The sequence below is a fragment of the Hippoglossus stenolepis genome, chromosome 3 (genome assembly GCF_022539355.2).
Source record: "Hippoglossus stenolepis isolate QCI-W04-F060 chromosome 3, HSTE1.2, whole genome shotgun sequence".
In the NCBI taxonomy this organism is placed as follows: Eukaryota; Metazoa; Chordata; class Actinopteri; order Pleuronectiformes; family Pleuronectidae; genus Hippoglossus; species Hippoglossus stenolepis.
The window spans coordinates 3,904,160-3,918,623 of record NC_061485.1 but is presented as its reverse complement, the minus strand read 5'-3'; the positions used below and the strand labels follow the sequence as shown (position 1 = coordinate 3,918,623).

At 43.3% G+C, this 14,464-nt stretch overlaps 1 protein-coding gene across 1 annotated transcript; it reads right to left on the bottom strand.

Moving 5' to 3' along the window:
• Nucleotides 1-427: 427 nt before the first annotated feature.
• Nucleotides 428-6,351, bottom strand: abraa (actin binding Rho activating protein a). Its single transcript, XM_035151174.2, has 2 exons — nt 5,234-6,351; nt 428-1,685 (listed from the first exon to the last, which is right to left on the bottom strand). The coding sequence occupies exons 1-2, from the start codon at nt 5,864-5,866 to the stop codon at nt 1,248-1,250; spliced, it is 1,071 nt and encodes a 356-aa protein (XP_035007065.1). The 5' UTR covers nt 5,867-6,351; the 3' UTR covers nt 428-1,247.
• Between the last annotated feature and the right edge of the window lie 8,113 nt (nt 6,352-14,464).

The window sequence follows — 14,464 nt, the reverse complement described above, 5'->3', positions numbered from 1 at the left end:
TGTGCAACCCTGTAGACTTTCAGAGTGAATGGGCCATAATTCACTGCAGCGGTGACATCAGAAAATGAGGACACCGGGGAGGCGTCCAAGAAGCTGAGCATTAACCCACTGGAATACAAAGTTAAACCTACAACTGTGAACAACCGTTCTGACGTCTTTAATTGTTTCTGGTCTTATTTTAGGATGAAGGGTTGTCATCAAACGGCATTACGGCACCGTCATGACCCGTGAATCATTTCATTCAAACGGCGAGGTAGAGTATTGTTTCACTGCTGCGACACACAGACACGTTTCAGTGTAAATCTGATGTGAGGCTCCACTGATTTAAATCTGTCAGAAACACCGTTTAATTTGTTTTGATGAGTTGCATAAAAGTTGTGAAAACCTAATCCAAAGAAAAGTAATCATTAAGCTTGTGGAGTCTGTCCAAAATTCAAAATGAGGTAAATTATATTTCACAATTATTTTCTTGTAAACAGTCACACATCAAACATTCAGTCAGTTGACGTACATGTAAATTCACAGATCACTTGCGACCGCCTATGTAAAGATAAACACATTTTAATGTAACATACTAAACATACATATAATAACACAAGTGTTTTTTTTTAAAAAAAGTATATTCACAAATTTCCTAATCTTAATGTAGATATTAGCTCAATCACGTAACTTGAGCTCTGCTAGTGAGAAACATTCAGGTCATATTGTTGTGTAATTCTTGTTTTTCGACCTGTTTTCATTAACTTAATCCAAAACACTTAAACGTCTCAATATTCCGTGTGTCGGGGGTTGAGCTTTCAAACGTGACGGATGTGATGGATTCTCAGGCCGTGTAGCGTGTAGCATAGTTAGCGAGGCGAGCATGGTTAGCATGCTAGGGATAGTTTCCCTTCACCGGACGACCCGTCAGGTACATGAGAAGAACTAATGAGTCTGGTGTGAGTGTAGATTACACTCATATGTCTGGACAGTAATTTATGTATATTAAACATTTGAGCAGTTTAAAGTATGAACAAAATAAAGTTTTTTTGATTTTGTGTTTAGATTTTGGGGCTTTTTACTAATTAAACTATTATTTCCTTACAGTTCATCACTGAAGCTGCGTGTAATGTGTGGATTATTTTTATGTCTCTCTCAAATATTCATCCTAGCGTTTCGTTGTTTCTCAGTTCGGGCTATTGTGGGAGATTTGTCGTGTTTGTTGTTTGTGTATTGTTTCGGATGTTTGTACGATGTCACGTCCGTCCTCAGTCCCTCAGTGTGATGAGGACGGCATCGTCCTGTCCTTTCCACAGCATTTCCCCCTCAAAGTCCAGCATCTTGTGCTTGCGGCAACGCAGCAGGATGCCCACCACCTTATCCGAGATCTTCACGTAGCGGTCGAAGAGCCGGCCGAAGCTAATGATGGTCCTCCCCTCCTTGTCCGTCAAGCCCAATTCTCTGATAATCCACACCATCTCCTCCATCTCCCTGTAGATGTGTTTCTGGGCCCGGTCGCCCCTCTCCGCCGTCTTAGAGCCATCTTTGGGTCGACCGTAGCCGGAGTCGCCCTTGCGGAGGCGCTGGGCCATGGCGTACTCCTGATCAAACTCCTCACTGAAGGGGTTGAGCTTCTGGCCCTCCATGTGCTGGTTGGACCACTGCTGCCAGCGGCTTTTGATGTCGCCCATCGTGGCAAGCTTGATCTGGAAATACATGACGGCATACAGGTTAACATCAGGGTGCAAGGATCGGTCTGATTTCACACCGTTAATTAGCTTGATGTTGGCCAGTGATGGTGAGAACTTCCAGCTTGTGGAAACAGAGATATTGTATCTTCTGTAGCTGTGTAGGACCTTTGTCAAGTCGGAGAACATAACCCAGGTTAATGTCACGGAGATGTTATCAGAACAGAATTATCATGATTTGGGCTTCGAGAATACACATTTCGTTGAGCTGCACTCTGGGAACAGTAGGATTCAGGATATCTTGACCTTTCCTGCACAAGTTTAAATGTTGGTTTCAATGTCCTTCACTTGCTGCCACTTTCCCTGACGTGCAAAACGAAATAGTTTTAGCGTCTTCGATTACTTTTCCAACACACCCTCTGTATCCTGTTTGAAGATGTTGCTGATCTGTAGGTTGTTGTTGTTGTTACAGTGCTGTGTATGGATATTGATTGACGACCCTCCACCTTAAAATAAACTTTCTAAGTTCAACTTAGTGTAATAGATGCCGTGCTTGGCCTTTGCTTTGCACATATGTGTTAATGGAAGTTATCAAACATTACACGACCTTAAGGACTCAGGACTTTAAATATTAAAGAATAAGGGTTTTGTTGCTCTTCAGATAATTCAAACTTTGAAGTGATTATAGAATCTGCCTCTTATTTCCTCTCTTTATTCTTTTTCTACCCTCTCAGACTCTCCTCCTCACGTTCTTCCTCGATGCCCTCGTTCATCACAACCTCCCTCTTGTTATTGCCTTTGTTTTGTTGTCTCTTCTCTTCCTTTCCACTCAGTTCTCTCCTTCCTCTCTCCAATCATGCCGTGTCCTCCTCGCTCCTTCCTCCCTCCCTCCCTCCCTCCCTCCACCTCTCTTGGTATTTTCCTCAGCTTGCCAGGCCTTCACAGCAGTGTCACCAGATCTCCTTGGTATTTGGTCTGTGAAAAGTGAAGACTTGTATCTGTGGAACCTTTCACGAAACTCTGTGAACCCTTCGACTGATCGTGTCCCGATTCCCCTTTAAAAAAAAAAAATCTGTGCTTCTTGGGGGGTGCGATGAATCATTATTTTCTCAGTCAGATTTGAGGTACTTGTACTGTACTTGAATATTTCCGTTATACCGTATAGTATTTACTACACCGGAATTAACATCTTAAAGGAAAATATTGTACCTTTTACTTTCAAATATTCAGTAGAATCATAATCAGTCCTTTGTAATATTATAAACAAATTTACACTGAAGTACATTTCTCACAGAGCGCAGTCGTCACGTACTTTTACTTTTGGTACTGACATGTTCAGGCAAACTTAAAAGATTATTTACAATTAACATGTTCAGGCTGATGTTTTTGTTTCATATATATATATATTTTCATATATGTTTTTAGGTGATATCTCTTATTACCATGAAATTTGGCACAGACATCAATGATTAAGATGAAAACTGTCCAGCAAAAATAAATCCTTATCAACCTACTTTTTGTTTCGTGGTAATTTGCTCATGTTAGCACGATAAACCAAGATGAGGCTGTGGCTGTTAACCAGTATAACCATCCTACTCATTCCCAGCAATAGGCGGCCAGTTTTAACATTAAACTCTAACAACACCAGTGTGCAGTGACCCTATTAATAACTTCTCATGCAGCCCGACTCAGAGCTGCTGTTTGTTTGCCTCTGATCAGCTCGACTGTCGAGATGTCTTCATGAAGTACGATGCTATAATAAGCACAAACCCTGAATGATAAAAACATGCCTTAGTCGTAAAAAACAAAGTTTGGCAGCACATTCATTAACAGTTCTGCCAGAGGCCAACATTATACTTTACAACCCTTTCTCCATCTTGTTCTTATTAACATGAGAGTGTTATTATTCAAATATCCCAGCACTGCCTCTGGTTAATATATTTATCAAGTCACTGTGATTCATTTTACATTTACAATATGAAATTAACGATATAAAACGTCTTAATACGGTTTCTGGAATCTCTGGAAGGAGTCTTATATTTCTCTGCTCTAGTTGTTGTGGTCTCTCTCTCTCTCTCTCTCTCTCTCTCTCTCTCTCTCTCTCTCTCTCTCTCTCTCTCTGTCCCTCGCTGCTCTCTCGCCCTCACCCCGTTTCCCCCCCCTCGCCGGCTGTGCCACCTGAAGGTCAGGTGGGGGAAACACGTTGCAGTGCACGACTATATTTATTTGCGCATATATTCCATTGCGCTGCAGTACAGCTTGTGTTTTTATGATCTGGCCCCGCTCTCTGGCGACCCCTGTGACACGCCGCGGCCCCCCTCCGGCTGCTGCCTTTGCCTTTTATAGGAGAGGTTTGAGTCCCGGAGTTATGTTGTTTGGTGACAGTGAGGGAGTTGGATTTCTGCAGGTGACATCAAAGGGACTTCTGCTCTACCTTGTTTATTCACGCTGTGCGACTGTGTGGGAGTATTTATGCCCCCCCCCTGTGTTTGATTCAGGGACGGACGAAACATTTATTGTGGTCATAGAACGCCGACAGAAGGGCCTCGTACGGGTCCTGTCAAAACTTGTGTATAACAGATTGCCTCATACTTAAAAAATGTAATTAAAGGGTAATTATGCAGGGTTATATTATCTCCTCCGTAAGCCTGTGTCTAACAACACGTGAATGCGCAAAGGACCAAGTGCAAATGACCTCTATCACGAAATAAGTGGTTTTTGGATGTTAGCCAGAGAAATAAAAGAGTTTGGCCTTTTCCGTCATCGCGTCACTTTCACTTGTCTTTCCACACTTTGAAAGGACGAATGACCGAAAAAATGCCTCCAGCAGCTTCGTCCCTCGGTATTATTTCAGCTTCCGTTGATATTTGGAAAGGACACTCACCAGAGGTTCAGTTAAGCCCGTAGCTACGGGAGGTGGAAGTCAATGCAGGGAAACGTGTTTCGTACAGGACAGTCAGGGTTGACGTTATTTTTCAAACGGTTACATATTTAATGAGATGAAATAAAACTTACAAGGACTTTTAGGAGATAATTAATTAAAAGACGACCTCTCTTGGTCAAGTTAGTTATCACGTAAAAGTATTAATTGATGTTATTTTTGGGCCACTAGGGGGCAGCAGAACAAGCACCTGATCCATATCCTGTGGAAGGTTTTAGCAAACGCTTGCGAACGCTTATCAACACATCAAGCAGCCAATCACCAATCATTAAGTACTTCCACCAAAGAGGTTATCATCTCTTCTGTTTGTGCATTTGTTTGTTTGTTTGTTTGTTTGTTTGTTTGTTTATTTGTTTTTTAACAGGTTAATAAAGAAAACTACTGATCTGATCTTTGAGTGTTTGTAATCTGGTGCGACGTGAAAGACTTGTGAAGACTGTTTGACCTCGGCCATGTTGTGCCCTCTACACTACGTCTATTTTAGTTTGGAGTGTAGTGTTTTTGTTAGATACGTTCAGGGGCTGGTTGCAAATATAGTCTTGGGTGGTGGGTTGCATGTATTTTGCTTATCACAGTATATTATGATTTTTTTTCCATCTGTAACATTTGTGATTAGCGACTCTACCTTGGGCTTGTTGGTTTGTTTCTTGGACAGAATGTCACCCGGCTCGGTTTTGGATTCACTGTTGTCGCTGAGCCCGGCCTCCTCTCCCAGTCCACTGTCCTCTGTGTCCACACTGCTGCTCCTGGACCCCAGCTTCCTCTCCTGGAGGAGCTGCTTCCTGTCTCCTCCTCCTCCTCCTCCTCCTCCTGCGCTCTGTAGTAACCTCATTTGGCGCCGCCGTGTCGGTGACTCGTTGCCCAGGAACGGCTTGCTCTCCTCGGGACCTGACTCCATCTTGCCGCGGATGGCGTTGACCACGTCACTGCTGCTGCACTCGCTGCGCTTTGGCTGGACGGTCTTGTGGACAGAAACAGTCCTAATTTTCCCGCTGTCGTCGGAGGCGTCACCTGCGATAACACGTGGGGTGACGGTAAGTTTGACCACATGCTGGCGTTCTTTCTCGTCTTTCTCCTCGATAGATTCAGGCATCCAGCCGCTCGGGATAGCATCCTGCTGGTCTGAGTGTTCGTTGGCCCAACCCTGCCAGCTCTTCGCCAAGTTGGCCACCATGGCGGCGCATTTTATCTTCCGCACCGCTCGTTTGAAAGCCTGAGGCTCCTGTGGCGAAACCGTGGTGGTGCCCCCGCTGCTCATCGCGACAGGACTCCAGATGAGACCTTTTTTTCCAGAAATCCTTGTTTTACTTTACTTATGTTTTTTCCAGGACTTTGGAAACAAATTCTAAAAAGAATAAGTTGTCAATTGTCCTCGAGTTAGCCAGGTCCAAGATGTCAAGGGTGAGTGTTATCAAACACTTAAAACACTTTGGATCAACAAAAAAAGTTTCAAATTGTGTTCTCTGACATTTCGAGATGAGTTAATAAAGAAAAGTTGAATCTGAAGAATTTGCTTCCGTTTGATTATCAGCTTCCTTTGACTCCAGATTCGGACTCGTATCTTAAAAACTCGTCCTAACGTTCCAGCTGATCGCGTCCACACGTCTCAGCCTTTATAGCCGCGATGCATCCTCACAAAAACATGCAGCGCCTCTCAGATCGTCAGTCGGTCAGTGGGTGAGCCGCTGGTGTGAAGAGTGCGAGGACTTTGGCTTTAATCCGCTGCTGAAGCCCCTCTGGCTCCAGACGGGCCTTTAAATAGGGACGGGGAGTAGAGGAAGTGGTGTCCACATGAGACATGAAAGGCCGGTGTCAACATTCCTGTCACTGACACCCGCCCACACACACACACACACACACACTCGGTGACAGGGGAGTTGAATTTCCTCCGGTGGGATCCAGGGAACAGGTGCCCAGTGTTTTTAGTGACTTGGAGGTTTCTGTCCTTAGACACAAATAAAGGACCTCTGCTGTGAGTCAGCTCAGGAGGAACAGTATGTGCATGTATGTGCTCACCGTGTATTTATGTATGGGGATGTTTTCATTTAAACACTTGATGCTTGGATAACGCAGATGTGGATTGTGGGTCACATGAAAAGCATGCGAGGTGTTGGTCTGTGCATGTGCAGCTGAAGCTATTTCAGTCTCTCTGTGTATTTGTGGGTATGTGAGAGTGAATTTCTGGATTATGATTCATATTCACTAAATTTAATCAAGTAGCTGCCTTCGTTTTTTTGTTTCGTGACCTGATTGTTTGACTTTGAAATTGATTAACTGTGGTAGCAGAGCGGATATAAATCTTTATTCTCAGGCGGCTTTTAAAAGTCTAAGTGAGATAAAGTTATTCAGGAGAATGAACTTATTAAATTTGACCATATACTGTTGACATAGCTGTTCCATAAATAAGAAGTCAGATTAAAACATTTGTTACCGTACAAAAAAAGCTTCTTCATTTATGAAACCACATTTAAACTCAATAGATTATTATTTGCACAGAATTGGAAACACTCATCGATACCAACCCCCTTGATATGTCTTATTATTTCCATCAAGATCCACACATATTTAAAAACAAAATTTAAATGGAGGCACGTGGACGAACACACAGAGAAAGTAACCATGACAGTGGATAAATGAAATGTGTCAGAACTGAAGTGTAACATTAAATAATTATATTGTGTCTAAATCTATTTGTTGTACATGAATCAAAAAGTAACAATGATTCGATAATAATCTAAATCCCATCGTGACGAGCTTCCTTCTTCTGTGTCTGCATCTGAACCCGTCGTGTGTAATAAGCAAAGAAATGAACTAACGAACCTGTTTATTTCTCACTGAATATTCCCTGGTGGGTTCCTCTCCCACGACTTGTTATGTAATATGTAAACCGGTGTAAGTTTCTGCCTGGAAAAGCTCATTAGTTCCAGTCATTATAATCAGCGCAGGGGGAAGTGGAATGAAAGCAGCCACGTTACTGCGGATTGATTGACAGGTTGTCACTTGGTTTTTATTACGTGATTAAACGATTAATTAGCAGCACCAGGTCGTTAGCGCTTATTAAACGGAATTAAATGAGACGTTTCATCAAAGCCATATGAGAACTTTAAAACATGATATCACTTCACTAACATTTAATTGAACCTTCCATCATTGTAAAAAAGGACAAACTGTAAATTGTTCGGCTTATTACTGTTTTTAAATAAAGAGAACAAAGAATATATTTTTTATAGGGAAGTATTTGCTTCAACTAACTTTATTAAGTTTGTAAAGTTACCAACTTTATACTTTTTAATTTAAGGTGACAAAACACAAGATTTTAACTTTTAACCAGAGGTAAAAACAGAATTTTCTAAACCTTTTCATTGTTGTATCACAGTTATTTACAAAATACATTTGACCATAAAGATAAGTCAATACCTGTTATTGAATTATATTATAATATAATATTATTAATTAGTAAATGATGAGTTCATCGTCGTTTGTGACAACTACTCTTCTTCGCCGTGCAAAACATTTCTATCTGTGTCTGACGCAGATCCACACAAAGACGAGTGCGTCTGTCGACTTAAATAACCGTCCAGGGTCCAAGCCGCCACCGGGTCAGGTTGCCGGCGTGTGTGTGTGTGTGTGTGTGTGTGTGTGTGTGTGTGTGTGTGTGTGTGTGTGTGTGTGCTTCAGATTCCTGGCCCCTCGTCTGCAGCTGCCTCACATGCACGCTCCCTCCACATCAGACCTCCACAGAAATAGACCACGGACCTGCCACTCGTCACTGATGAGGGACGTGTGATCACAGTGTGTAACAAGTATTTATACGTGACTTAATCAGAGGAAAATAACTTCTGGGTCTGAATGTGGGTCATGACGATGAGTTGTTGATCCTCACCTGCAGTGTTGAGGTTCAGGTTCTGCAGCGTCTGCGTCTTGCTTAAGAGCACTTTGGTAAGTCGTAGGTTCACCGATATAAGGACTTTGTCACATAATGTATAAACGATCTGTACTGTACATGGATACGTTAATAATTTTAATGCACTGACAAATTACACAGGGGCGTCGCGACTGGACTGACGTTTATTTTCTGTCCTCCCCTCATCCCCTGGACTTGTCAGGGAGGAAAATGAATCATGTTTCAGTTTGTGACGTAAAACAGGCGCCACTTGGGTTCGGTCACAATGGGCACTGCTCATTGCTGGTGTTAACGGATCACTTCATGTCTGCCTCCTCAAAATCCAGCGAGTTGGATCCGGTTTCTCGGTGCAGGGAGGGTTTGCATCGTGCGGCCAAACTGGCAAAAGAAGGACATCATGAAAAATGCTGTTTGACAGCGAAGCAGCTGAGCGACTGAGTCGGTTTGTCTGATGACAAAGTTTTATTTTTATTGCCAGTGCTTCGGCTCTGCCCGTGCTCGCTGCCCGTTTCTCAGCGGTGGGCAGCAAAGGGTCTTATCCACTCTCTTGAGGTAAACAGGGAAGCAAGCTTGTGCCATATTGTTATTATCATTACAGTGAAGCTGTCCAGGGGGACAGGACAGTAGCTGCGTCTCAATTCAGGGGCTGCATCCTTTAGAGGCTGCATTTCAAGACCGACCGGTGCGACCGGACTGTCCCATTTCCAAAGGTCCCTCAAATGCATCCTTAGATCCTCGAGAGACAAAGGATTTAACAGATGGATTCTTCCCTTGCACTTCAGTGATTAACCATTCTTCAAAGAGTTAATGGTGCCAAGGGACGAGAACTCCGATACAACTGTAAACATGTTAATATAACCAAGGGGCATTAAAACTTTCTCATCATGTCCAACTGCAGCTCTGCTCGCCAAGAGCGGGACAAGCTAGTGACGCAGATCACGGAAATCCTCTGTAGACGAGATCGTCTCATTTCGGTTTCGGACTTTGCGGTCTACATGGCCCAGGAAGACAGACATAGATAGTGTCTGCTGCTTTCTATGGTTTGTGCAGGAATCATGTCTGATGATGGAGTTTCTGTGTAGTGTCCATCTGTCCAATCCACCTGAAGACCCGCGAGAAAATGTCTTGTCCACTGGGCCTTAACAAATAAGCAGCATTCCCACTGTTGTCCTGCAGGGGAGGTAGTTAACATTGCTTGTTTTCAATGTTCATGGATACATCTTTTAGTTGTGTTTTTCAAGTTATAGATGCCGTCCATGTATCCATACGGTCCCTCGATATAGATTGTTGTTGTTTGTTCTTACGGGAGAAAGAGTTTCAGTCGTTGTGCCGTGTGTGGTTGTTCCTTGTTGTTTCTGTGGTTCGGCTCCTCCAGGGTCCTCGAGTGCTGCTGATTCCACTGCTGCTCATCAGAGTCAAGTGGATAAAGACTGGGAGCCTCCAGACACTGTGTGTAATGGTGTGAGCTGAGGTGTGGTGATCCCAGATTAGTAGTGTTGGTCCCTTTCTGGAGGTTTGGTGATTATTGGTTGTTTTCATGATGAGAAACTCAGTTTAGTTTGTCTTAATTTTCTTGGTGTTTGAGACACAGGCTGAAAGGAGGAGCTGCAGCGACGGACAGTTTGAGGAAAGTGATGCGTGTGATGTGTGTCCGAGTAATAACTCTAACTAAAATCAACATGAATATGAGCAGAATATATCTACTTTAAATCTGTTGTTGGGATTCAAATAAGAAATAAATAGAATAAATAAAATCATTACAAATAATATGAATTTACAATCTAGTTATTTCCAGGAAGGACCTGATGCCCAAATCTTAGCCTCAAATAATGTGTCTCTATAATTCTCTTTTCAGGAGAAATAATCTGCCAGTAACCTTTCACACCGATGAGCCATAATACTGTGATAATCCGAACCTCATGTGGTGTTGATCCACATTGTGCTGCCGGTGGAGAAAAGGTGGATCAGACCGGATCCACACGAACAAACCTCACCTCACCTCATAATTTACTGATTTACGTTCTGGGGACTATTAAATCTTTCCCCATGTGAAGGACACGTCCCCGTAATGTGTTTAAGCAGATTACGGTCCCCGCTTTATGAGTAATACCTGGACTACACACACACACACACACACACACACACACAGATATTCTGTCCAAGTGTCGTCGTGTGAAGACAGATTGGAGTCAGCGTGAGAGGGGAACGTTTCTCTGGCTGCCCGTGACGACGGTGACATCATGGTGGCGGTGAACAGCGTGTTCTGATCCGTCTCTGGCAAAAAAAGAGCAACGTTCGCTGGACCCTCTTCAGTCTGGATCCGCACAGGAAGCTGTTACACAAACACGGTACAGTGTGAAACAAAACAACTGATCGCACACAACTCGTCTTTGTGTTAGTTTTTTGTTTTTCATCAAGTGCTCCAACTTAAACGTCCATATAAAGGTCATTTTCCCCCTCGGACACTACGGACCTTCATCCATTCCTCCATCCTCAACACCAACTTCCTCCTATACAGACTCTCTCTCTCTCTCTCTCTTTAAACTACGTCACTAAACTTCCTGCTCTGCTCCCGTCATAATCACTCCACCCTTCGATGTCGCCGAACAATAAAACTTAACTGCGAGTCGTAATTAGCTGCTCGCAGATTAACTGTGGGGTCGTGTTTTTTACAGTTTCCTCTTTTTCTATACTTGGAAACTCACCGTGCTGATGTTTTCAAGGACACTCGGACCAGACTGGTGAATAAGGTGAACACACTAAATGTCCCTTTGTCTGTCCTACAGGGAGGAGGATTTTATTCACATCACGATAACGTTCTGCTAATGAACTCTGATTAGTCAATAATTTAAATGGTTATTCAGATTTTGCTCAATAATTTATGACAGGACTATGACAGGACACCTCGGTCGATGGCACTTGACTGTGAGTAGAAGATGGACGACATGACAGCTCCACAAAAGTGAAGCCAAAGTGCCCCTCAAACCCCGCCTCCTCCATGTTAGTGGATGACACATGGACTGCACTAAAAAGTCAAACCCCAAGTCAAAGAGGAAGTGGAGACGTGTTGTTTATACTTACGTGTAAAACCAAAATGTCACAAAGTTTTTCACTGCGATTGAATCTATTGTTTCTATCCCTTGTATTGAAAACAAGAAGAAAAATGGAAAACTTTATTGCACCTTAAATGTTAAGTTTTCAGGCTAAAGCTTCACAGGCCTCAATTCGGTCTGGATGACCTCGTGAGCGCCCCCTATACAACCAGTGTGTAAATACTGCTGTCCACTTTTCAGAGTTTTAAATATTATGTGTTGCCTTTAGGTGAAAAGAACCTGTGAACGCTGCAGCACTTTTACTGGTTGTTTGTAGATTTGTATTTTACAGGAGGAGAGAGAGAGAGAGAGAGAGAGAGAGAGAGAGAGAGAGAGAGAGAGAGAGAGAGAGAGAGAGAGAGAGAGAGAGAGAGAGGGAGAGAGGAGAAGTGGGACAGAGGCAGATCAGAGCATGAAGCTGCAGAGATGGAAATAAACCTGACAGTCGTTCCTTCGTTCTGCACTCGACTCTCCGTTCCCCCTCAACTGTGAATATGACACAGCTGAGTCACACAGCAGCAGTGTGTGTGTGTGTGTGTGTGTGTGTGTGTGTGTGTGTGTGTGAAGCTCCTCCAGGTGTGTGTTCACACGTGTGCATTACAAGAGAAACACCTAATAGGATCAGTCACCTTCAATCTTCTGTCTTAACAATACACCTACGCACAAACGCACATCTCCTCTCTGAAGTGTGTCTGTGTGTGTGTGTGTGTGTGTGTGTGTGTGTGTGTGTGTGTGTGTGTGTGTGTGTGTGTGCGTGTGTGTGTGTGAGAGTCCAACACCCAGCAGCTTGTCCTTATTTCCTTCCATAGAGAACAGATTATATCAGTTCTCCTCTTTGTCGTCTCTGATGTGATTGAACAGACGATGCAGTGATTTGTGTGACACTTTTATTCAACTGTTATTAAATTCTTCGGTTTCGGCATCAGCACAGGGTCACGTGGTTCCAGTTTCTCATGAGTTTTCACGTCTGTCCTCCTCTTGTCGGCAAATTAAGACAAATATTCATGAGGTGACTACAGAGTGGCAGAAATATATTTATGATCTTTTTTAATCCCAAACATTCATCACAAATCACACGTGTCGATACTGGAGAAGCCTCTAAAGGAAAATGTTGTAGCAGGAAATCATCACATTAAACACACATAGAATTGAATACATCACTTCAACTATAATGTGGCCGAAACAGTTTATTAAATTTCACTTTAATTTATGTTTTTTTCTTTTCATTAAAAGATTCTGAACGCGTTAGTTCCTATTTTGTTTTGATAGTCGTCATCGTTATTATTGTGGTTTGCAACTTGCACTGAACGTTGAGGACGATCATCCTGTTAGAACCTTCCAGATGTTCTGGATCTTTCCCATAAACAAACACTGATCAAACTGTGAAAGTCTCTTTGAGCTTCTCTTTGAAAATGTGGTAAAACTTATAAACTCTCAGGTACCGAGCTCTGAACTGTCCCTGCTGGTCGCTGCAGGCGGTTTGTCAGGTTCAATCAGTCGCTCGCACAATCGAACACGAGTTACTTTTACCAAACGAAACAGGTATCGACAAAACCCTGCCACTCGTCATCTGCAGCCCTTCTGAAGATCAGGGAATCTGCAGTCATCGTGTGCGGCCGGGGACCAGGAGAGGAGAACCGGGAGAGAGGTGCTGTGGCCTGGAGACACCGGAGGAAAAACACCGACCGCTGCAGGGACGGCAGCTGGGTGGACTTGGTCCGTTACCAGCTCGGTGTCCTCTGGCGGCTGCTGGCATCGCACCGAGGGTGTTTGTTTGGTTCCTCGTACCTTCACCGTGTCGTCTGCCAAGCGCCGCTGAACGGCCTGAGGTCACACACAGCTCCTGTTGAACCTGGAAGCATCGTCCTCTGTGTGCATTCACTTGCACTCCGACATAGAAGTTTGGCTTTTGCAAATATCCCACCAGCAATAACTTTTCATCTATATTTACCTCCTCTAAAAAATGTTCTGTTTTCGGCCCTGTCCGTTGATTTGTCAGCAGGATTACACCGAAACTGCTGAACAGATTTACATGAAACTTGGTTGAAGGATGGAACATGGACCAAGAAAGAACCCGTTCAATTTTCACCTATTTCCAGTCCCCAATTAATAGATACAAATATCAGGCTATTTAGAAGACTGATCTCTTTAAGTGTGTATTTCCATTGAATTTAAGGTTGACTGTTGGGCCTTGGTCACTGATTTTCATTCTAGTTTTGGATTAGATTGTCCTAAACTGGGGTGGCAGCTGCAAACTGCCCTTGTATAACATTGCTCCATATATTCGTATTTAAAGGGACATTTTTCCTTATCATCTTGCGGCATCTGCCATATCTGCCTCTCTAGGTCTGTTCTTCATCTTAGATCATGAGATATTATTATATTAGTTGTTATATATAACATATATATTGTTATATTTGTCCACAGTTTACCCTCTAGTGGACCTTGCTGATAGATCTGTGATGCAACTGCAAAATTGTAGCAGCACCAACATTTACCTCCTCTCTCACTTTCCGCCTCAGTCCTGTTCTGTGTATGTAGCTCTGTGAAAACCAGCAGCTAAACATGTGGTTTATAGTTGCAGTATTTTTCACACACACACACACACACACACACACACACACACACACACACACACACACACACACACACACACACACTCTTCTAGTTCTCTCTTAGTGAGGAAACTCATTGCCATATTGTGTCACCCTAATCTTAACCATCACAGCTTAATGCAAAACCATTTCTCCTCATCACGTTATCACAGCCACACTGAGCCGCGCCTGAGACTCACACCTTTTTCTGGGGTTTCGCCTATTTTCAACACTCACTGTGCACCGGTCACAGCAAAGTGAAAATT

Coding starts and splice junctions, on each gene's coding strand:
- abraa (XM_035151174.2), bottom strand. CDS start 5,866: ATGAGCAGCGGGGGCACCACCACGGTTTCGCCACAGGAGCCTCAGGCT. Junction 1,686..5,233: donor AACAAACCAACAAGCCCAAG/GTAGAGTCGCTA, acceptor ATGTATTTCCAG/ATCAAGCTTGCCACGATGGG.